Source organism: Antedon mediterranea, chromosome 2 (assembly GCF_964355755.1).
Source record: "Antedon mediterranea chromosome 2, ecAntMedi1.1, whole genome shotgun sequence".
Taxonomy (NCBI): domain Eukaryota; kingdom Metazoa; phylum Echinodermata; class Crinoidea; order Comatulida; family Antedonidae; genus Antedon; species Antedon mediterranea.
In genome coordinates, this window is record NC_092671.1 from 23,641,404 (window position 1) to 23,667,963 (window position 26,560).

The 26,560-nt window shown below is 33.8% G+C and overlaps 1 protein-coding gene and 1 pseudogene across 1 annotated transcript in view; one reads left to right on the plus strand and one right to left on the minus strand.

The window, feature by feature from the left end:
• Positions 1-26,560, plus strand: part of LOC140040738 (bifunctional purine biosynthesis protein ATIC-like) — a 117,560-nt gene that overhangs the window by 88,347 nt on the left and 2,653 nt on the right. Inside the window, exons 8-15 of the mRNA XM_072086895.1 lie at positions 11,007-11,289; positions 11,445-11,552; positions 11,668-11,753; positions 12,120-12,209; positions 15,949-16,077; positions 20,824-20,990; positions 21,503-21,611; positions 22,399-22,554. Coding sequence (XP_071942996.1) covers positions 11,007-11,289; positions 11,445-11,552; positions 11,668-11,753; positions 12,120-12,209; positions 15,949-16,077; positions 20,824-20,990; positions 21,503-21,611; positions 22,399-22,554 — 1,128 coding nt within the window. The remainder of the gene's footprint in view (positions 1-11,006; positions 11,290-11,444; positions 11,553-11,667; positions 11,754-12,119; positions 12,210-15,948; positions 16,078-20,823; positions 20,991-21,502; positions 21,612-22,398; positions 22,555-26,560) is intronic.
• On the minus strand, positions 1,350-2,547 carry LOC140041158 (uncharacterized; annotated as a pseudogene).

The following is a 26,560-nucleotide window of genomic DNA, read 5'->3' on the forward strand; positions in this document are numbered from 1 at the left end:
TGACCCCTTAAAAAAGTATGTTCCACTGAACCGATTTTGGTAGATTTTGGAAATGTTTCTTCCAGGAACATATAGAATCAAATAAAAAAGGTTCGGAAACTATTGCAATTTGTTTTGGGTCTATCGGTAGATTGACTGGACTAATAGAAAATCTGTGAAAAATGGCAAAAACATCAAAATTTGGATAATTGACCGTTGTCATGGCAACGGAGGCTAAAAATTAAAATGAATGTTGTAGATATGCTTTTTATTCAAATGTCTATTCATGGTAAAAATTTGAGAGAAATCCATTTTTTTACATCTGCCAACAAATCTTTGATTTTTACAGACAATAGTTCTTCAAACACTTATCAATAAAGGTGAACAATACCCTTCCAGCTTATATATATATATATATATTACATAGCCTATGTAAATACGCGAACGTGATTGGTTGAAACTGCATCACATGACTACCGCTGCGAGGATCGTAAATCGTATATATCCTCGAGAACGATGATATTGACTGTAATTTTCGCGTAATTATCGTGTCCCCTGTCATTAAACATATAGATTCTCGAGTACGATGATATTGACTGTGTAATTTTCGTGTGCCAACACTCGCGTTGCCGATAAATAAACAAAAGTCATCTACTCGATCTTGAACTCGGGTGGAATTGTCACTCCATCGCAAGACAACGCTTCAACCGCTGCGCCACTGAACTTGCTTGAAGAAATTAATCTTCTAAACTATTTAAGCTATGCATACATAGCGCCCTCATTTGTTATTAGTCCATCCTAAATGTGATGAAACACCGTTTGTGATTGGTCAATACTCACGGTGTAGTAACCTAGTAACTAGTACGCGCTGAACATCCGGTGATTCGGCTCCTCGAAGAGAAGTTAAGAAGACGAATTATTTATTCGGCCTACCTGATTATAATATTATTATTAATAGGCTTATTGATGGAAATTCTTCTGTTAATTTAAACGACCTAGGCCTAAGTGAATATTTTATTGCCAAGGAATCATTAATTAGTAATTATCTGTATATTATTCTTCGCAAGGTAAGGTGTCTAGGCAGGCTTGTTTAAATACAAACAATACAAAGGAGGCCTAGCCTAGCTTCACCCAACCCAGCAGACTTGTTCTTGGCTATATAATATAACAGATATTGCCTTTTATATCGGTTAAATATAAGATTTGACATCCCCGAGGGAATGATATTAAGTTCGAGGGAATATATATTTCCCGAAGCCCCGACGAATTGAATGTGATTCACGACAAAATCTCCTGCGAATGGACTTTCCCAAGTTGGGACCTCTGACACCTTTGAATGTAGCTTTAATAAATGGTATTGTTTGACAGTATTTGGAATATGGTTTATATCTGTATTAATGAAGGTCTAATCAATGTGCCAGCAGTTAATTAAGGTAATTTAAATATTCATTTAATGTAGGAGGTGGCATATTAAAATAGTCGCTGGTTTGCGAACTATAAACACATGTATGGCAATTTGTCAGTAATGCTCCCACAATGTAGTACTTTGCTACAGGTTGTAAAAATAGCTTCTGATTTTTCTTGAAATCTAGAAAAGAAAAGTTGGATGTAATTTTTCCAAATTGCCATTCAACACACTGCCTTACAGATGACATTGCTTTATTAAAAAGCCCCTGCTCCTCAGATAAATTGGCGGCTTTGTATGGCGATATGATATAATCCCTTATGGGATACGCTGGGTCACCATAAATACAGTATGGCAACCCATCTCTATCAGCTGCAGGTGCCCGCTGAAAATACTCCATTACACCACTTTCCCTCAGGAGAGCACAGTCATGGCGTCGTCCTTCCATTGGACCATAGAGGTTGCAGATCATGCCGTCAGGGCTCACAATTGACTGGAACTTAATTGCATGAACTCTTTTGTGGCCATTGAAACACACTCGTTGGTTGTATTTTGGTCGGCATATAGGTCTTACTGTGCCATCTATAAATCCGATGCAGTTGTTAAAAGGCGCACCCTTGTCATAAATCTTGTCGGCAAACTTTTGTAGTCGCACATTAAACCATGGCTGGTCTAAATCTTTTCTAAAACTTCCGTTATCGCAAATGACAACGTTGTCTTTGGACGGCCAAAAAATTCTTCTAGGTCCGATAATCTATTTGGGTATGCCATTCTTCCCAACAGCATGCACAAACCATCTATTTTATCAACAACTGTTCTGTTAGGGCATACAATCTTCTCCGGCAAACCTAATGCGTCTCCTAACGTGAAAATCATGTCCTTGTGAAATCTAAATGCAAAAAGAAAAAAAAAATAATTCAATTCTTATAATAAATCATACATTTTGTTTAATTATGTTTTTAACTAAAATAAGAATGGGTAAAGACTTACCGGAAGTTGCTCAGGCATTGGGCATCTGTCAGTTTGTCAACTTCAAACAATGAAAATTCTGCATGGTAAGTTGATTGTGGTAAATGATTTGAGATCAAATAGTAAATTAAATCGTCGTCATCATTTTCCATAGCGATCTTAAGTAATTCACGGTCCTCCCTTGGCATTGCCATTCTCTGTGGAAACGAATCGAGTATAATAATAATATTATTAATAATAATAATAACAACAACGTTAAAAATCTAATGCAATCATTAAAAATAAATATAGCGATACCTAGGCCCTACCATTACAGATAATTTACTTATCCTAGGCCTAGCCTATGCCCAGATTAAGTCTTTACTTATCCTAGGCCTAGCCTAGGCCCAGATGAAGTCTTTACTTAGGCTAGGCCTAATAAAAAGTAGGCTATCTTTTTGTCATTGAACGTAAGTCTATTTCAAAAAGTATAACGAAAAATATATGTTAAATGTCTTCTAATTTAGGTCTAGGCATTTTTTACGCAATAAGGATAGGCCTAAAAAACAATTGGTCTAGGCCTATAGGCCTATTTAAGTTAGCCCTAGTAGGCTATCCCATCGATTGAGTTCGATCGAAATCGACAATTAGTTAATTCTCTTTATATTAAAGGCTGTTTTTTTAACAAATACAATTTAAAACTAGAATTTAATTCGTCACTTTGACGAATTATAGGTGATCATTTTATCATTTTAATGAAATTAACATTTTTTAAACATGCACGTACGTTAACATACGATCGTAAATAGCTGATGTACGCCATCCTATGACATGATGCATATACACTTATAGCGCCGAGTTGTACCTATTATATGCCATATACAATATGTACAGTATATACTGTATATCTATATACAGTGTAGCATAGGTGAAATTATGGGACACACATCAAGTTCAAATTTGTTGGTATGATGGAATTATCAAAATAAACTCGGAGATGACAATTTCGAAAGATAATGAATTGAGCAAATAAATATAAGGATTGGAAGAGAATTTGACACGTAGAAGCGCAATGCGCGCTCTTTGAAATTTGTATAACTTCGACTAAAGAAATTTAAAAACTACTTTTTAACTTCAACTGGCCATATGATAACATCACAACATCCGATAGGCTTAATTTTTATATCAATTCATATCTACATTTCATCAGCTTTCATAATAAATTATAATCTTCAAGGTCACCTTTAATTCTGAGGAGCTATAAGATATTCAAATGTATGGTGTAGCTGAAATTACACGACCTAGGTTATTCAAAATTTTACGCGTGATGACGTCATCAAAATAAAAATGTTGACAACTTATGAGAAAGATAATTAATTGAGCAAGCACATACTAAAATGTGTGCAAAAATTGGGCTCAAATAACGGAGATGCGCTCTATTGAATGTGATAACCCACACAAAAAGATAATAATTACTAATTTTTAAATTCAAGTGGCCATTTGATGACGTGTTACCATTTTGTACGTCTAATATGTATATATATTTATATCTACAACTTATTGGCTTCCATAATAAGTAAAAAAAATTGGGGTCACCTGCCATTCTGAAGAGTTATATTCATTTCAAAAAGGCCTTATTTTTTTACCATTTTTAGCACTTTTGTACAATTAATGTGCGCATTTTGTCATTTTTAACGTGCTCGTATAGCGTTATTTTAAGTCGGAATGGACTCAAAGTCGGAGAATGTACTAAGGATTGTGAGTAGAATATGATGTATACATCAAATTTTATTTTTTACCCTTTTTAAAAATCGCATGCGCAAAAATGTGTTTTTGCGCAGTAATTTTTTTAAACACGCAAATGGCCTATTTCATGCTCTAAATTGATAAAAACTAAATTTTGAGCTTTTTAAAATTTCAACGCGCGATTTCACGCGCATGACCTTGAAACGCCCGAGTTTTTATTTGCTAATATTTTTTATCTTGACCTCAAGTTTACGTGTAGTGATTTTCATTAATATGTGATAATGAATTATGGAGATATGATTGATAATGTGATTTCACAAAATGGCGTATACGTGACGTCACGGAGGAGTGATCACGCTGAAAAGCTTATTAGGACTAAGTTAACGTATTTGAATGACATTGTGAAATTTTGGTAATCATTAACATTAAACTTTTTGAGATATTTGTTACACAAAATCTGTACAGAGAGAAATAAATAATAAGAATAAGAATAAGAAGAATAAAGATTTCATACAATAACAATAGGTGATCATTTTATTCTAAATGATCACCTAATTATAACATAAGTAAACTTATACTTACACAATAATGAATTCCGATTAGAGTATTGAATAAGAGTACTTTAAAATGTAATTATGTTTGTAAATTCGAAGGATAAACTTTTGTTTTCGATTATGTAATCAAAACAACATAGAAACGTCACGTCACGCTAAACGGCGCCCTCTATATTCGCGATTTTCATTGTCAAGTGCGAAATTGAATTTACTGGGCATACGAAAACGATTTGTGACGTTTGTGTGACGTATCCGTTTTCGTTATCGTATTCGTAAGGTTGCGAAACCTCTCTACTATCGTCCGTTAGCTCGCCGTTTAACGGACACAAAAACTCAATAAATTGTGGAACTAGAAAGCCACTCCGAGAGTGCATACCTCCGCCTACTGTAAAATTCTCCTACATAAGATTTCTCCGGTAAAAAAAAATATATATATATTTGTGTGTGTCTTAATGCTGTTTGTGATTTAGGCTAATTTCACTACAAGCATGTGTATGCGAGTTTGGTGTAATGGTTATGTAACAAGCCTTTCAATTAAACAATAGCTTCAGTTGACTAACAATAGAACAGCAATAGAATAGTATAATTTTACTAATTATTATTGTGTATAAATAATTTCATAGTTATGCAATTATATTATATTTAGTATACAGTAGGCCTATGCTATAGTTTAAAGGTCAATAACCATACTTTCGGCCATTCTTGTACAAAATGTGCCATTAGACTGGATAGAAACACACATGTTTTAAACAATTTAAAAAGAAAAAAAATTCATAACACCATTATTTTCAAAGTTATATTATTATTATATAATATTAGATTTGACTAATAGTTCAAAGGTCAATAGTTGTAGAATCGGCCATTTTTTGTAAAAACATTTCATTATAATAAATATGAATGTATAGTTTCTGAACAATTTGAGCCCTATTTTGTGTCTCTCCGATTATTTGTTACTGAGATACGATAAATCAAGGTCAAAGGTCAAAATGTCAGAAATAAGACTTGCATCCATTTTTTGAGAAAATGTGTCATTAAAGTGAATATAAAAACATATATTTAAAACATTTTGAGACCAAAATTAATTATCTGTGACTAGTGGTTCTCGAGATATCAGCGAGGTCGAAATATCCTAAACCAAGTGGATCCCAGCTTCTACCCAAAAATGCTTCTTGATTCATTTTCTAGGCCGTTTTTTGAGAAATGGAACCTGTCTATCTTGCCTCTTGTACAAAAATGAAGTTTTTTGGACAAGTAGTTCTCGAGAAAATGCAATTTCAGTATACTTGTTACTTTAAGACTGCTCGCCGGCTTTTGAAAATTTCTGTCCTATCTTTTAACACTAGCAGGTCTGAAAAGTATACTAAAAAGTGGTCCAGAATTGGGACAATGGTCCCAAAATTTAATGGAATGGTCCTTGACCACATATCTATCTGTATATTCATTTTGGTAAAGATCTTGTAATTACTTTTTGAGTAATCCTGCTAACAAACAAACAAACAAACAAACACACGCTACCGATTACATATACCTCCTTGGCGGAGGTAAATGATGCTACTCAATTGTAATTCAATACTATCGTCCGTTCTATACTCTATATAGGCCTACTGTCAATCAATACTATCGTCCGTTAGCTCGGCGTTTAACGGACACAAACACTCAGTAAACTTTAGAATGATACTACACTCTATATAGGCCTACTGTCATTTAATACTATCGTCCGTAAACTCGGCGTTTAACGGACACAAAAACTCAGTAACCTGTGGAATGATGCTATACTCTATATGCTGTCATTCAATACTATCGTCCGTTAGCTCGGCGTTTAACCGACACAACAACTCAGTAACCTGTGGAATGATGCTATACTCTATATGCTGTCATTCAATACTATCGTCCGTTAGCTCGGCGTTTAACGGACACAAAAACTCAGTAAACTCCGGGAATGATGGGTATTCGAATGATGCATACTCTATATACTGTCATTCAATACTATCGTCCATTAACTCGGCGTTTAATGGAACAACGCACTGGATACACTATGAAGAACTATAGTAAATTCGCGCTTGGTTGAGAGCAAGTAGGGGAATTCCCTTTTTGGCGACGCCTCCCTGCTGCAAGAAGGCAATTGCACATTGTTTTTTATATATTTATTTTATATATATAAGTGTTTTGCCTATGACACCATTTAGGCCTAAATAGATACAATAATTGTATTGTTAATGTACACAGTTTTTTTTTTGTATTTTGTAATAAACATAATTGTGGAATTGTAGATGCTGATAATTCCCTACAATTTGTGACGTTTTGTAAAAATAATACATATATATTACATTAAAAACATTATACCATGTCATTCCTTATCTTAATGTACGTTTTATGGTAAATTATGATAAAAAGTGAGAAACAATGCACTACCTAAGTAGCTCGCGGCGATCGACCTCTCGTGGACGGTCTTAGGCCTAGCCTAGCTAGGCTTAGTTTTGTAGGCCGGGCTAGCTGGTAAACATCGGTAACGTACGAACATCGTATGCTAGCTATATACCTAGCCTGAAGTTGTATTTTGCTGCATTAATTGTCTTTCTATTTTTGCCAGACTCCGTTGATACAAATTGGGGAAAACCCAGTATTTTCGCCGAAAATTTAGGAGTCTTCCATTTGTTTTGGCCTCACGATCGATCGAAAAGTGGGCGAATTACAGGTGAAAAACAAAAATATCAATCCGCGCGCAATCCATTTTGGGCCGCTATAATTATTAGAATCGACTTATTTTTCACATTTTTAACCGTTTAAAGACGAAAAAAGTTATCGCAATAGGACCATATAGTATTATTTTTACATTAAATATAGTTTGTGATCTTAAATTAGATCTAAAAAACGTAGGGAAGGGGGCTTTAAGTAAGGTTGTTTTAACAGCATTTTTTTGCCGTCAAATTGACGGTTTACCACATGTGCAGTTCAAGGCCCTTTCTACAGTTTGCCGTCGATCTTCATATTATTATTATTATATATTATTGTATTGAACTCTGTGATGTGTGGTATGATATTGTCAGTACAAGGGTCCGTTAAATGAGCGTTTAACGAATATAAAAGCTTGCTACAACGATCTGTTAGGTCGGCGTTTAACGGACGAAAACAACGAACGTTGTTGTTCCGTTTTACGCGTTAGATAGTAAATTCAATTTCATTGTATAACCATGACACGCTCTGCTGAGTACAGACCGCCCAACTCATTAACGTTTTGCATATTATTACATTTAAAAGTCTATTAACGGAGTAAAAACATTTGGGCACGCTCCCTTATGTATTTAATAACCATATTTTGGTTTCTCTTCTCTTATTTTTTCAAAACCATGCATTTCCTTAATAATATTTTTATAAAGCTGGTAGGTATATTACAATTTAGCAATCTATGAATTAAATATTGATACCAAGAAAATGCACATCTGTTTAATAAATCTTGATTGCAAAAATGATACCATTTACCCCATTTCTCTAAAAATTAATTACAAACAAGTATCTTTACAAAATACACAGCAGTTGTTTTAATCAAGAACTATTAGAACCAAATTAGCTGTCATAAGTATAGTGTATTTAGAAAAATAGTAACATATGTAACAATTGTGGAGTCATTAAAGACGAAAAACATTATGTTTTATTATTGTAAACATAATCACATACTGTGGAATAAAACAACAATATATTTAAAATGTTAGATAACAGCAGTAGCTCGTTCAAGGAACTCATACATGTTGTAACTTATAAGTTATAATGTTTCCAAAATATACTGTATTTTAAAAATGTATTATATTATGTACATAATGATATAAGTTTTATGGTTATTTGTATACTGTATACATACACTTAATATTGGTTCAGTATTAATCTGTTAATGCAGAAGAATTGAAGTTATAATTAACGGAAGACGTGTAAAAAGCAGAAAAAAAAGGAAGAACAGAAACTATTTATAACCATATGAGTGTATACAAATTATATGAACGTGTTTAGATAGCTATTTCTGAAAAGAAAAAACATATACTTAATAAAGGTTAAAATAGAGAAGAGTAAAAAAATAAATTGAAATTTAACATACGAAAATGAAATGTGAATAGACTGTAATGAAAGATTGAATAAAAAGAGAATCTGAAATGTCAGTGACATCATAGGAAAAAGGTTTTTTGAGTAATTATAGGTTGTTTCAATCGATTTCTGAACACATAAAATGATAAAAATTCCGCCCAGAAGAATTCAATTAATTTGGTCCCGGTTATATTCTATTCTTTTTACAGTACAGAAAGAAATTACTGCTTTGTATCTACGCGTAACCTTTCGTAGCCTACGCGTAAATAGATCGTAGGTCATTGTTCTCTGAACATATCCTGCAATGTACAAAGTATTGTTCGTTGCCTACGATGTATTGTTTATGATAATTATCTACGCGTCGATCGTAGGGTGATTCGTAGGGTTAGTACAGTAATTTGTAAAACACCATCGCCTTTAAAAGCATGAACAATGGAAACAAACGATGTATTGTAGGCTAATTAAAATCCTAGAAGACGTCAATTTTTGTAGACGACCTACACATCGGTTGTCCTAATTTGGCAGAGGACATCCGCTAACGAGACGACATCCGGCCCAAGGCTCATGCAGAAAGACTTTTGGCAGCTTACATGATTCAATCCTACCTTGGGTTAGCGAATTATAAACAACGACACCTTGGCTAGGACACCAATAAAATATATGCAAAATAAATATATATTCCATGTTAAGATTTAACATAGGCCTTTGTAAATTATTATTGCAACAAAAGGCCCGACCAGAATTTGGAGGGGAAAAACATGCGAATCGTAGGAACAGTTTAGAGCTGTATTACGTTTTATGTGACGCAAAATCCAGGTACGCCAATCTCAAATATACCGTATAAATATACCGTATAAATATACCGTATATGAAATTCGTGCACCGTTTCCGCTGCACATACTTCGTGGAAACGGGGCCTATTTGTATATAGAACGCATTGTGTATGAATGGGTGCCACCGTTGTAAAGGTGTAGTTTCAATAAATTATATTATACTAGGTCTGTATTAATTATGGTCTTTTGTCGGCAGTCTTTTTGAGCGACTGACTAAACGTTCTGATACTATATTTAAAATGAATTTGTTACGATCTTTTTGTTTGCATCGTTTCTGGATCGACTGGACGTTCGCTGTATTATTTTTATTAGTTGGCCCAGTTCATTGTGTTGGATTGTGTCTGTACGTTTACATTGTGGGAAATTTATATTCGCCGTTGAGAGTAAACACACACGAAGGAAACGGTTACGATTAAAAAATATTATATTTATTTCTTAGTAATGTACAAATTGTTCCTCCTCCGCCAGTCAAAATTAACACATTAATTAATAATTTTCACACATTGTTACTTCGCTATTAAGAACATCGTAGATAGTTGCGGTATTTTCTCTGATATATTATTTTCGATAATCAGAATCTGGAATAAAGTATTAAATCTACTGATAAACAATACTGCTGTTTAATCTATTTAATGAATAGATATTATTATAATTATAATATCATTAATTACATTATTTAGTAATCATGATATAACCATTATACTGCCTAAAAAATGATAATGGCTGCGCGGCGACAATTCTTTGTATATGCCGCGCCCGCCCTGGCTAACTTCTGTGTACGGCGGTACAATTGTTTTATATTCCTTCTTTAAAATGGTGGTGATTTTTCACGAGGTTTGAGTCCGCGCGTTACACTGTGCTGTGTGTTTGGTGTCCTTTTGTGTGATTGGATAAGGCAGCATGCAATAAATGGACGAACGTCCAATCACGAGTGTAAAATGTTTAAGGGCTTTGTACGCTTGAATGAACCTGACTCCTTTGCGGCGGTGACGTGTGGAAACTCCTGAGCCTTCCGTACTGTAGTAGAGAGATTAAATTACAACACAGTGTTTGAAATAGGGAAAACACACCTGACTTCAATTTGAAACAACTCGCACAAGCAGACGATTTTGTCGCACTATGCACAACCTATTCTATTTCTTTAGTCGCAAACAGGAAAATTAGGTCGCAAATGCGACCAAATACCCCTTAATTTGCAGTCCTGATATGACATCATTAATATGCAAATTAGCTTTAGCTTTACTCCCATCCATAGAACAACCTTTTGCCCACCACACACTAGAAAAATAATTACAAAATTATTTCATTTAGTATTTTTTTTGCAAAGAATCACCTGTTTTCCTTATATAAATATTACGCACTAAACTAATGCTGCACAGTGAAAGGGTTAAAGGAGAAATGTTTACATTTTTTTGGTTTGAACTACTGTCAAAGGTTTGAATACCTAAAATATATCTTTCTTTGTAGGCTTTCAATCACACGGCTCTCTATGATCATGCAATCTGCAATTATTTTCAAAGAGAATATTGCGAAGGAGTATCTCATATGTCCTTGCGGTATGGCATGAACCCTCATCAGAAACCAGCTGAAGTCTTCACTTTTGAATCACAACTGCCTGTGAAAGTTCTTAATGGATCTGCAGGCTTTATTAATATGTGTGATGCATTAAATTCATGGCAGTTGGTAAAGGAATTGAAGAAAGCCCTAGATTTACCTGCGGCTGCCTCTTTTAAGCATGTTAGCCCAGCAGGTAAGTTTACTTTCATTTCATTTATGTTTCAGTATCAGCATCAGTAACACATCTGATTGTATATGGCGCTGTGGACTCGGATGTTACACTTTTCAACTACATGCTTCCTTAAGGGGAAATGTATGTTAAGATTATGTATATTTTTTAAATTTTAGGTGCTGCTGTTGGTGTTGAATTAAGCATTGAGCAAGCTAAATTATGCATGGTTTCTGACATGCATGACAAGTTGACGCCTTTGGCAACTGCCTATGCTAGGGCTCGTGGTAAGTTGGATAAAATCGGTTCCCATCCAAATCTACCAATATTTATTAATGTATTAATGGTTGTGCAAGATACTACTGTATAAAAATGAATATAATTTTGATCTATTTTATATAGGAGCTGATAGAATGTCTTCATTCGGTGACTTTGTTGCACTCTCTGATATCTGTGATATTCCAACAGCAAAGATTATTTCAAGAGAGGTAAACTGTTCCTAAAATGTGATTACTAGATTATTTTCTGTTTTTGCTTTTTCAAATGTCAATTTCAAGATCATTCTAAATGTTTTATTATTGTTTCTTCTGCCAAACACTGAACTATCAAACAAAATTAATTTTGTTGAATGTCAGAAGATGAATGTCCCTTTACCATTTTATCTGAGATTGATATGATAGTACACCCTCTACCATTGGGTATTGTAACAACAGATTGTTAAGCACATTAAAATCATTCTGTGTATGTTTTTTATATGCTAAAGTACCGAATGTGTAACAAATTATAATTTTTTTGACCAAACTAAAAAAATATAACAAACATTTTTAGTTATTATATATTTGTGTACTTTATAGGTGTCAGATGGTATTATTGCCCCAGGTTATGAAGTTGAAGCACTGGAAATACTCTCTAAGAAGAAAGATGGAAAATATCTGGTTCTTAAAGTAAGTTTTTTATATATCAATCAACGTTCTAAACTGTATATCGAACAAACATAAACTTACTGCTCAACTCCAGAAACAAAACCACTCAAAGAAGATATGTATGAATCTGCAAACAAATTTGGATGGTAACCCATTAAAAAAATAATTGCCTAAGCAACAACATACTTAAATTTGAGACAAAAATCTGCCACAGATAAACAAGATGTGCTCTATTAAATTATAAAGAAAAACTTATTTTAAAAAGTTATATGGACATTTGATGACATCACAAAATCTGAGGGAGTCATTGTTTTTCATTCATATTAATTTTCAAGTTTCATGTGCATGTGTGTCATCATTTCACATCTAAAGTTCATGAAAAGGAATGGAATTTAACACAGAAAAAGGGTTATGGTTTGAGGGAACCACCCTTAATCCACAGCGAATCCCCCATTCCTAACATGCCCACAACCCTCAATCCATCTCTTACAAACCTTCATATGCTTGCCCCACGGTACCAAAAGTTATTTGTAAATTGAAAAAAAAAACGATATTTTTCAATGAAATTTTTAGTAGAGGCTATATATGGTTTGACCTGGAAAAAATTCTAATAAAAGGTCTTTTGGTATTTTCGTGTAGCTTTAGGTGTGAATAATTACCCAAAACAATTTTCAGCTTTCTAGTTGCTGCGTTAGTGAGATATTGAGGGTCAAAGGTCAGTGACCTTTTTGTGGCATTTGATGGCTCATAACTCCTCAACTCCTCGGTTTAAAAAGACAAATGTGGTGTCTACATCTATGTTTTAGTTGTCAAACAACAAAATAAAGTTTTTGCAAATTTCTGGTTACTTGTGCCATCAGATAGTCTGGTCAAAAGTCATTGACCTTTATTCATTAATAACTACTGTAGTGCTAGTCTAGGACCTGAATAAGGTTTCTATGAATTTAATTTAGGAGAGAATATCTCAACTGTTATAAGATAATTTGACCCCAAGGAACAACATGGGATATGTGCCAAATTCGTTATCTGGGGCTAACATGCCCAAAATCTGGGTCAAAGGTTAGAAATATGTGGTTCTTATATCTCGACAACCACTTGTCATACAGATTTGCTTTTGGTATCAAATTGTTCAGAATATACATATTTATATTCGGTCTAACACAACTTTTACCCCCTAAAAATGACCGCAAATGCTTTTACTGACCTTTGACCAAAAAACACATTTTCGGGTTAAGTTATTATTTAAAATGTCAATGGACACACTGTATGGTATCAAATGAAAGAATATACAATATTCTACCCATTGCTACCCAACTTGTATTAAACATTTTTTAATTAGGAATCTAATTTTATGGAAAATATACATAATTTGATTACTTTTATACAAAAAATTAATATTTTGTAGCGTAACTGTTGTGCTTATTTATATAATATTAAATAATTTTAAATAAGTGTTTGGAAGAACTATTTGGTATCAAATAAAAGCCCATACAATATTCTATCCATTGCTATACAACTTGTAATAAAAATCTGTAATTATTATGCTACTTTGGTGAAAAATGTGCATATTTTATTGCTTTTTGACAAAAATGGGTATACATTACCAGATAGTGTTAATTTATTTTGGTTTATTTATGATATTAAATAATCCGTATCAAAGGAATGCACATACAATATGCTATCCATAGCTACCCAACTTGTATTTAATTATGTGATGTTATTTTTGGAAAATGTGCATATTTTATTAAATTTAGACAAAAATGAGTATAAATTAATGTAAGTTTATTTTGGTTGAAATAATTCTAGCGTAATGAAATATTTGGTATAAAAAAGAAAAGTCCATAAAATATGATATCCATTGCTTACCCAACTTTTATTGAAAATCTTTAATTATGATGCTAAATTTTTTTTTAATATTCATTTTTTTGACAAAAATGAGTATACATTAAGCAGTGTAAATTTTTATATTTACAATATATAATTCTAGAGTTTTGATAAAAGTTTATTAAAATATGCATATTTTCCCAAAAAAATGATTCATTTTCAATACATAATCTGTATGTACTAGGTATCATGTTTTATAGGGTTTCATTTGATACCAAATAGTTAATTAAAACACTAGACTTAATTTTATAATAAACCAAAATATATTTACACTGGGCGGCTGGGTGGAACAAAAAGTGCAGATGGATTTAGTGGTCGACCTAAGAGATCTTTTTCAAACTGAAGATCTACAGTACGTATAATTAAATTGGAAATATATGATGGTGATTTGTCGTGAAGAGATGTATATGTAATTAACATTAGTTTAAAAATAATTTATTTAATTGGAAGCCAGTGAAGTTTATATAATATTGGCGTAATATGAGCAAATCTTGAAGTGCCGGATACAATTTGAGGATTTGCGAATTGATCTTATGTTATGAAGGTGGAGTAGGAGTCAAATACAACTCTGCTGGATTAAAGCTGATGTACAGTTGTGTATCATCTGCGTACACATTATATTGGACACAATGTCTCTTAATGATATCATTCAAGGGTGAGATGTAAACTAAAAACAATACTGACCCAGTATTGATCCTTGAGGAACACTGCATTTCAGGTCGATAGAGGTGGACCTGCTGCTTCCTAGAATACAAATATGACTTAAACCAATTCAGAGCAGATCCACGGATGCCAATAGACGAGAGTCTTGCAATAAGAATGGAATAGTCCATTGTATCAAAACTGCCGACAGGTCGAGGTACACAGACAAAAGACAATTACCTTTATCCAGAGCTAAAATAATATCATTATGCACCTTGAGAATGGCTGACTCTGTACTGAGCTGCTTTCTATATGCCGATTGAAGAGGGTCGAACAGATTATTGTCGTCAAGAAAATGTATGAGATCTAAAACAACGCATTTCTCAAGGATCTTAGATAAGAAAGCGACATTAGAAATAGGTTTAAAATTTGCCATGGAAGGCTTCTTTAAAATAGGTGTAACTAGACCCAACTTCAAATCATCAGGAAAGGTACCAGTTGATAAAGATAAATTAATAATAATTCTAAATACTGAAGTCAATTATGCACATTTTCCATAAAATTAGATTCCTAATTAAAAATTTGCAAAAAAGCAATGGGTAGCATATTGTATATGCTTTCATTTGATACCATACAGTGTGTCCATTGACATTTTAAAGAATAATTTAACCAGAAAATGTGTTTTTTGGGTAAATTTTTGGTCAAAGGTCAGTAAAAGCATTTCCGGTCATTTTTTGGGGGGTAAAAGTTGTGTGTTAGACCGAATTTATAAACCCTTTTTATGAGCCACAAAAGGTCATTGACCTTTGACCCTCAATATCTTGCTAACGCAGCAACTAGAAGGCTGCACAAAATACCAAAAAAGACTTTTTATTAGAATATTTTCAAGGTTAAATATAACTATATAACTTATAATTCGTCATAGTGATGAATTACATCTAGTTAATATTGATACTGTACAATTTTCTTTCAATTGTGGGATAAGTAATAAGAGATAAGTTTTGTTGGTGTTTACGTAAGACCGTAAGTTTAATTGGGATGCGTAAAGACCGTGTTAAATGCACGAGGGTTTAAAGGTCTGGACAGATCTGAGATATTCCACTCTGGTCTGTCTGAGACATTACTACTGTACTATTCAATTTCCTAATACATTTGAAAATTCCAATTTCATGTTGTAATTTTCTTTAAAATTGCTTAGTGCAACAAATAAATATTTTTTCTCTTGTTAAATTAGATCGATGCCAATTACACGCCAGACATTATGGAGACTCGTACACTGTATGGCATACAAATGCAACAGTGTCGTAATGATGCAGTTATTGACAGGAACATGTTTACTAACATTGTAACAACCAAGAGTAATGTGAGTTGTATTGTTCTTTATTTTTATTTTTTTATTTAATATCTGCACTGTGATTGGTAAGTCCCTTTTTCTTCTACCAATAACCATCACCAAAGGTATTCTTATTTCTATCTGGGATTATTGTACGGTTGTTTTTCTAAATTTTGTAAACAGAATATTAAGTTTGGTAGATCAACATTGGTAGAGCATTCCATAAATTTGCGTTTGAGTGAGTTGCTTCTAATACACAAAGATCTGTACTGACTTTGAATGTCGGCCTCATCACTGTAATCACACAAAAAATTAAACAGATTTTAAAAACATGTATCGTTTCGACGGTCATCAATCACCGATGGTTTGCACATTTTCATAGTGAAAATACTATGTCGGAGCGCATCGTCACCTTGATCGCATTCCACCAAGCAGGTACGTCAACATACTTTCTCTAGCATTACCAACGATCAATCACAAAAGAAGCTGAAGATAAAAGCCACGTGGTGAGCTTGGTCGCGTTCCACTAAGCAGGTCGGCATCCTTTGTGATTGTCACTCCCTTATTGTAGAGTAGCGGTCCCTCCGACGATTAATCACAGTCAATGAATAGAGTTGATGGAGCCACATGGTCAGTTTTCACGAAGTGCTACTATACTACGTGCCCATTTACATGTATTAAGTACAATAAAAACAAAGGCTAGGACTGTAGTGCCTATGAAAATCATCCTGTTAGGTCTATATTTTATTAAAACGTATTACTTTTAAAATATTAACAATGCTGCAGCATTTCATGACCCTTGTTGTTTTATTTGCTGTTCTGTCGATCATTCAACATGATCGTCAGTCGATGGCTCGGAGTTTTGATAAATCTTGCATCGCGTGTTTGGTGGTGGAAAACACTCAAAAAGTTTGCTTCATTAATATGCATGAGACTCTGTGACGACCTGCTTTAACGTGACGTCATTTTACTTTAGCTGCATGCGAAGAAGTAGTCACCGCAATCGACCCGGCGTGTCAGAAAATAATACCGGCCTAGGCTAGGAAAAGTTTATGCTTATATAAAAGCTTAAAAAAACATTGTCGCGTTGTAAAAATTTAGATGTAAAGTACAGTCAAGTTTTTGTTTGATTTGGTACCCTAGGTAAGTATCAGCTGCATGTTCCACATGTCGTAATTTGCGAGCTATAGAGTGTTTGGTAAATGACATTATGAGATGTTTGTAAATTGTTTTAAACGACTTACAATGCGCCAGAACTTCAGAGGTATTAGTCTAGTATCATTCATATGCTTAACACCTTCCCAAAAACCTTGGTAGTCCCTATTACTGTAAGACTGAGCTAATTTATCAGCTCTCAGTTGTTGATCATTCTGTTTAGTTTAGTTCTCCTACCCGCGGTAGTCCAAGCGATACAATGAAATCCACTCCTTCATGGGCGTTCGCGTATTGTTTCAATAGGCCGTATATCGCAGTCAGGGTTTGTGTTGTGTTTGAGTTTGTTGTGTATGTCTTTTATTGTGTATGCTGGAATAAGTTGTATGTTTGCCCATGGTAAGAGACGCTGTGGATCAATACGCGCAAGATGCGAGTTGCCAATTATCACAACGTTTGGCTTTGCGTGGTGGCGTATATCTCTATCATTTTCTCTGTTTTTTGGGTAACGATTTGCGGATGATGGAGCATTCTGAACCGGTATTTGATTGCGAGGATTATTACTGCTGGTGACAGCATTGGCATATGATTTTTGTTCTCTCTTATTTCTGTTTACGGTAGTGAAGTTTGTTGTATCTACTGCCACTTGGGTGCGCCGAGCTTCATATGCCTCATCATTGGCGGCAGACAGATAATATACAAATAATGAATGTTTATGAGTGTAATGGTACAAATAATGGCATGAGGTGAATGATGAAAGGTTATATCAACGAGGCAACGCCGAGTTGATATAACCTTTCATCATTCACCAAATGCCATTATTTGTACCATTACACGAATATAAAACATTCATTATTTGTTTTATATAACATCTAAATAGATTTCTGTCATTAAATTCTATGGTCGAAGGGAGATTTCCTATTCGGATACTCATGACCGCCTTACTACCAATCTGTTGCTTGGCAACTGCTTGGGCAAACGATTTGGGACAATCACTCACATTAGTTGAGTCAGATTTGGAATTATTAATTGTATTACCTGTTGTACCTCCTTAGAAATATCATTTTTTTTACTAGCAGCATAGGCAATGTCATATCGGACCACTTTTAAGTCAGTTTTGAGCTTTTGGATCTCACGAAACAACAAAGTTGCATCATTAGTAAAAAGGTTCATCTGGATCTCTGTATAGTATTCAAGTAAATTTTCTTTTGGATGATCCAAAGTCAAATAAAAATCGTAAAACTTTTTACGCTAGCCTTTGCTGGTCAACGACGCAGCTTAATCATGAGTGAGTCTCTGTGACTTGGACTACCATTAGATCTCGTATTTGGTATAACACCATCTATGGAACGTTCAGGTTTACCCAAAAGTTGCATTAATCTTTTCAATCGGTACAAATGGTATTTTTGACAAATTAGCTGCCGCAAACGTAGGTAGGCACGTTACATCAGAATTGACTAATTATGTCAAAATATCATTTAGGTTGCCTTCTCGGTCTATGTACAATGCTATTGCAATCCTTAACATATAGACATAGTGTTTCTTTCGCTTCCCATGTCCAGCTCAGAGAAATTATTGAGGAAAATATCTAAAAGTTGGTCAAAGGTCATGAAACATGTTATTCAGTATATAACATAATAACTCATTTTTTACACAAACAGTACCGTTATGCAAGATCACATCGTTGGTTACATCATTTACATCCTATTCGTGTCAGTATTCGATGATACAGGAGCAACCACAGGTGGCATAGCTTTGCGGCTAGCCATTGTTGATATCGCCGTGGGCCTTGATGACCGGGACTGACAGCTGTCAATCAATTAATCAAACAACACAGAGATACCTACTGTGGGCTAGCAATTCACCAATTCTGTTGGTATTGTAAATAACAGCAAATTTTACCAAATAAGAAAAAAATAGCATCCAAGTACTTCAAAATGTACATAGATGACATCAAATCTAGAAAATCTATCTAAGATTAGTAACATAAACCATTTTGTTGTGCTAACAAAAACGGTTATAGTAGAACGCTACCCGTGCCTTTGCATGCATTAATGTACCATTGATTTCGCTAATGTGTTTGATCGAGTCGATCATACCATTGTCATTAGTATAGTAAGCTTACCAATTTGGGTATGAGGTCATCTGTTATTCCCATTATCTGCAGCTTCCTTACAAATCGTAAAATGAACACTAAATAACTGCACCTCGCCTTATAAAGGAAGGAAGAAAGGAACCAAACTGGGACCAATATTATTCCTCATCTTAATCAATGATATCTCCACAGGAAGCTGCAGGGGATAAAAGTATGTAGATGACCTTACACTTGGAGAATCTGTTAAATATAGGAAAAAAGCAATCTATGCAATCAAGTCTGGATGATCCCCAATCCCATGAAATGTAGTATAATGTGGATAAATTTTTTGTTAAGGCAGTTACCGCCTTCTATCTTCTCTCTTAGTGGCACTGAACTCCAGGTTGTGAAGCATATTAAGCTATTAGGAGTTTTGATCCAAGACGACTTGAGGTGGAATTCACATGTTAACAAAATAATTACAAAAGCTTCCTGTAGGTTATATACGCTCTGTATTTTACGTAGGGCTAATGCCCCAGTTGACGATATGAAATGTATTTATTTTAGTTACATTCGCCCTATATTGGAGTATGCCCGCCCTGTATGGCATGGTGCCATTACACAACCTAATACCCAACTTATTGAAAGGGTCCAAAAAACAGCACTAAAAATTATTCTCGGCCTTAATTACAATTCATATAAATTAGCTTTAGAGTTTTTTAATTGACCTTTGCTAAAAGTTAGGCAAGAAGCTGTCGGACTCGGACAAGTTCAGTTATTTGCTCCCCCTATCCGTAGTATTCCTTGTGTGCTCCGAAGCAATGGCAAGGTCAAATATCAACAATTCAAACCGAGAACCGAAAGATTTAAAAATTCACCCATCCCTACAATAATTAATATGCTAAACAATAGTTCATAGAGCCAAAGAGTCAGAATGATATTGTTGTACTTTTTATTTCATTTTTATTACATCCTTTTTATTGTTATATAAGTAAATTGTACAATAATTTTGTAAATGCAACATTTTTAGCTTAAATTTTATACCTGAATAAATAAAACAAGCATGAATGTGCGATACTTGGGGTACAGCAAAAGAAACTGTAATGACGTCATAAGATAAGTAAATCCAAATCAGTGAGTCTATATTTAGCTCCACGCTAGTCAAAAGCCCACTGCCTGTTGGACCAGCTGCAATGCTACAACATAAATGAATGATTTGGGATCATCTCAATCATTCAACAGAACACTGGATACGTTGTATAGTATCTTGCATGCAACAGTAAACATGTGTATTTAGAATCTAGAGATCGTCTTAAAAGTTCCGATTTTTAACAAAAAGTATTTTAACTACTACATTCTAGCCTTGTATTTTGTATAGTCAACACATGCGAATCACTTCGGTGATTCATTTTGCAATGCGATACAGGTGAAATTATATCCTGACTAGATCCAAAATGTATTTTCTTGGGATGCAAGATTAGCTGTTTGGAGGTCAGTGATTTTTAAAATTAAATAGAATGACATTCTTAATTTGTCTTTTAACCAATTAGTTACCAGAGAGTGCTATATGTGACCTTATTGTAGCTTCAATTGCCTTGAAGTATACTCAGTCCAACTCTGTATGTTATGCTAGAAATGGCCAAGTAATTGGTATAGGTGCTGGACAACAGTCGCGGATCCATTGCACAAGGCTTGCAGGAGATAAAGCAAACAACTGGTAAGAATTTGATTTTTATTTATTTATTTTTTTTTGTGAATGTTTCTTACAATGTTATACATTTTATTGTTCAAATCAATCAATCAAAAATAACATTTATTTCCAAAATGGTGGCATATGTTGCTGTAAATCCAAATCAGTGAGTCTATTTCGTCTGCTTACCTAGATAAACCGACAATATAGCCCTCTCTCTCTCGAAAGAGAGGATACAATTACGAAACCTTTAAGCACCCCTATCGGAGAATGGTATTGTCTGCAACCACATTGGTTACATTACCTTTTAAAACTCCCAAATTAATGGCCCAACGTATTGTTTCTAATCAACACACAATGGACTTTTAATCAGCTTGTTCAGTTCATTTGGAGTGTTAAAATTAACACTCCCCCCCCCCCCTTTGGGGAAATGCAACGCTCCCGGGGAATTTATTAGTAATAATACAGTATTTAAAAGTCATTTTTCATGTTTTTGGGTGACAATAGATCTTTAATAATTGTTTTCTTTCAATTTGAAGGTGGTTACGCCAGCATCCTAATGTTTTAAACATGGTTTTCAAGAAAGGTGTAAAACGTGCTGAGATGTCAAATATCATTGATGTCTATGTGAATGGAACTGTTGGCCAGGTAATCAAATCTCTATTTGGGAACTGTTATTACTGTACAGTGATCGTGAACATATTTCGTCTGATATTTTTGTGTAGCATAGAATTATTTTATTTTTTATTTCTTTCAGTTTGTTATTTATTTATCATTTAAATCCTTTTTGTTTCATAAAAACATGCACCTTGTTAAAATTTGTCTACATAGATATACTGTACAGTAGTTTTTATTTCACAGTAAGCTCCAATTGTTCATAATCAAGTATTTTGATTGGGTTTTTCCTCAATTGTGTTTATTGAAGTAATGGCTCCAACATTTTTATTTTTATTCTTAATTTTAAATCTTAATTTACAACTCCTAAATTGCAACAGATTTAAACAATTTTTTTTAAACTTTTATTTTTGTAAAAAAATACATTACTATCACAATTTATCGAATGTTACGGACGGGACATTTTTGTTATATTATGGATGGGATGGCATTATCTAACCCTAAACCTTCTTAAAGTCATGTCAATTTGCCGTCCTGTCCGCGACGCACACAATTTTCATAATAAAAATTTTTTTGTACAGTCTTTTTTTTTGACTTTCATAATTAACATTGGCCATATATGTATACATTTATTCTACTTTGAATCTTATATTCTTTTTTATTTCTAAGATATGTCTAGTTATATTCTCAAAAATGTCCCGTCCGTAACAAAAAAATACTGTGGAATGCCCCTGTGATATTTTTTTTGTGTAGCGTAGAATTATTTTATTTTTTCTTTTTCGGTTTGTTATTTATTATCAATTATGCAATTATTTATAAGGATATGGACAAAGAAGTTTGGAAAAGTAAATTTGAGAAAGTGCCAGAAGAGCTGTCAGATAATGAACGTAAAGTATGGTTGTCAACACTTAAGGGTGTGTCTCTAAGCTCAGATGCATTTTTTCCTTTTAGGGATAATATTGACAGAGCTTACCAGGTGATTTTCTTTTTATTCTGTTTTTTTTATTACTACTAATATCATAATACATCCAATCAATGATTGGTTATATAGGTGCAGTACATACGGGTATCTAGAAAACTCAGATCTAGAAAACTCAGATATCTGACTGTTCTAGATCTAGAAATCAAGATTTGAGTTTTCTAGTTCCAGAATGGATCATTCCATTATTAATCAGAGGGTAGCTTGTTTGAAATACTACAGTATTACAGTAGAACCTGTGTTTTACGTTCCCTCGATTTTACGTACGCTTAAAATAACCAATGACGTCATCATTTTCTTACATTGAGGGCGCAATTTAACAACAACAAAGCACACAAAGCCACAATCATGGCTGTGTGAGGAATTCTGCTGTGTGTGGGACAAGCTACGCACGTGCATTCCCCCTAAAGCAGCGACTGTTTTTATTGATAGAAAACAATTATATTTTACACTTTATTTAAACAGCGCACAGCCTGTATATACTGTACTTTTCTAGTTAGGCCTCACATCTTGCTAGGCCTGCTAGCCTAGCCTGAATAGTGACCACCTCAGCCTGCATAATAATAATAATAATAATATTTATTTGGAACAACACTTTTTTAACAGTGGCACACATGCGTAGATGGTGCGTCCGTACCAATTACAAAATTCAATACAAAAACAATGAAAAATTAAAACTGAAACGAAAATAAAACATATTTGAGATAATGACATAAAATTTGACTAGACGCTATTACAAAACTTATTTACAAACTAAAACTACACTAATACAACTACTAATTTTGCAACAGCAATGGAAAAGAAAACTTTTTTTTTAAATAAAACAGTTCAAAGTTGTAATACAATTGCATTTCTTAATTTCCAAGCACGGCTTGTGTACATTTTACAATAACTGTCAAATACAGCATAAATGTCGTGAGAGTTATTTTTATGGAATAACGTGCTTCCTAGGACATATTGAACCTTAATAGATAGGTCACCAGAAATAAAATTTACCCAAGTATCTACACAATTTATTGCAATAAGTTTACGTTGAAGTGTTTGTAATTCTTCCATTCTAATACAATGTAACTTATTACAAATAAACAGGAAATGTTTAACATCTTCTTCACCTGACCCACAAACCTTACACTTGTCATTTAGATTATCAATGTTCCACTTATTTGTAATTTTTCCAAGTGGTAAAGTGTTTGAACGAAGTTTAAATTTTTAACTTGAGCCATAAAAATCTGTTTTATCCAGTAGGTAAGGTTCTAGGCTAGGTGACTCTTTTATCAAAGAGTAATCAAGCAAAGATGATTTTCTTAATACTTCTTGTTTCCAAAAAGTAGAATACGATTGTTTAATTGTATTTTCAAATGGCTTGACCCAGTTTATATCAATATCAGTACCTGTACATTGAAATCGAACTTAATATAATCACAAGTTTTTTCAAATTCATTAATAAATTGGTACCTTGAATTAAAATTCTTATGTCTAATAATTGTGTTTAATATAAGTTTTGGCCAACGATACATTTCCATACACATAACATTTCTTATATATTTTGCTTTAAAAATATCCTGAGTTACTTTAATTGGTTGCCAATCTAGATCGCCATAAAGTGCCTCTTTTGCAGTGCTTCTACTCCCTTTAAGAATTGTTCGCGCCATTTGTAATTGAGGAGACTCAATCCTTTGTATGTCTTTAGTATTTGTATTGACACATACAGCACAAGCATAGTTAATAGTCGGAAGGCCGATACTTCTCCAAAGTGTATCTCCATATACAACACGATCAAAATTGTTGAGTCTATCTATAATAGATTTAATGTACGCAATGATCCTATTGCCCTTTTTAATAACTTGATTGATGTGGAAATTGTCTTTTAGATTTCTAGAAATGTATACACCAAGATACTTATATGTTTAAACTTCAGATATAAAAGTATCCCCCAATTTCCAAAGTTTTTCGCTATTCAGATTCTGGCCTATTATCAAAGCATTTGACTTTTCACTATTAAAATAAAATTTCCATTTTTTAGCAAATAAGGATACTAAATCTAACATTTTATTGAGTTCTTTTTCGCTATCTGCTAAAAGTACGATATCGTCGGCCCAAAAAAGGCTACCAAGGCAGATATCGTGTATGCGCACACCTAACGCGTGTTCTCATAATAATTTAGTGAGTTCGTTCATTATTATGCAAAACAGGGTTGGGGAAAGGACACACCCTTGCTTAACACCTTCTTCTATATCAAAAGACTGTGTTTCAATGTCACCAAATCTTACTTGCCCCTTAACATTGTCGTACAAGCTACTTATAATATTCCATAATCTACCACGAATTCCAATATTCCATATTGCCATTGCAAATACGGCTAGCTACGATCTCTACGTATTTGGGGTCAATTTAAGGTCAACCTTGATTTTACGAATCCCTTGTTTTACGTACGCCTTTCGGTCCCGTACCGTACGTAAAATGAAGGTTCGACTGTATATGTTTTCTTACTAATATTAATAATTATTGCAACTTGTAGTAGCAGCCTACGACCTAAATCATAAAGAAATACAGTATACACCTTTTAAAATGTAGGCTTAGCATTTAGGCCTAGCCTAGCTAAGCAAACTCAATTCAATGCTCAACGTGTGGGGCGCTATCGCGATGTATTGCGAAGAGTAGGCCTGGGCCTACTAGGCTAGAAGTGATCAACTCGCACCCAAACAAACTCGTACCTATTCCCAACTTGGCTAACTTGTACCACAACCAACTCTTTGTTCCACTGAGGACACTCGTTGCCGAATTTTTAAGTCGTCGTAACTTTAAAATGTAACCATTTGGAACTCCCTTATCCATTGCCATAAGAACATCATTTTGAATGGCAAGAAGAGTAGTTTCGGTATTGGGATTGGGATGATAATTATTTTTGACATGGCAAGTTAACTTTTTTGATGGAGTAAGAACTTTTCTTTTATATTATTGATCGATTATAAAGATTGATTGATAATGCTAGTAACACATGTAACCACTTCATCCGTACATTGTCTCAAAAGCCACATTGAAATTGGGTCCAACTCGCAGCTCTTAATTGTGAATGCACTGAGGACATTTTGTGATATTTAACTGGACTTTGTTGATTTTATCCACGAAAAAATTACAACATTTATTAGCAAGATCAAACTCAATTTCATAATCCCGCGGTTCTTAAATACAAAGTTTGAATAAAATGCAGTATCTTCATCATTTATATATCGCCCAATCCCGTCAGGACAGGCCCAAAATATTATTTAACTAAGCTAAGAACTTCTCTGCTACGGATGAGTTCTCTTGGGTTCATTTATTTGTTAAAATATTTGTATATAGTAATTTATAAACATCTGCAATTAGGTTTATAAACTACTCTGCTGGTGACGATCATGTTGAGATCTTGAGCGTCGCCAATTTCTTTCTAGCTGTCCTGATTTTCACAAAGTAAGCTATCATATAAACCATGAGGCCTATGTCTGACAATGATCCTTTTTTGTCGTTCAGTTTCTGTTGTAACATTGAGCAGAGTTTGTAATGTCGGTTAAAGTCAACACATTTTTCAAACATTGACTCAGATCTGCTCTAAACAAACAATGTTGATTTGGCTATACTTCCTATATACGATTTCCTTTTTTATTGGTGGTGATTTTTTTAAAATAAATGTCTCACAAAACACACAAGTGATGTGAAATCTGATAATCAACACTTACTTTTTGCCAAAATCTTTTTTTATTCAGTTTTATATAAGGCAAGAAACAATTCAGAATCCAAACAGTTAAAGGCGTGTCGAATTATACCTATCATTGAATTAAACCGTAGACTTTAAGTCAGAAGTAACAGTAATACCTAAATCTTTTTTCTCTTTAGAGGTACTTAACAGTGAGCCACCTAAAGAATAACAATGTTGGGGATTTATTAAAATAAATACTGTATACAATATATTCATAAATAATTGGGTGCCATCTGTATTAATTATTTCTAACAAAAACATGTTTCA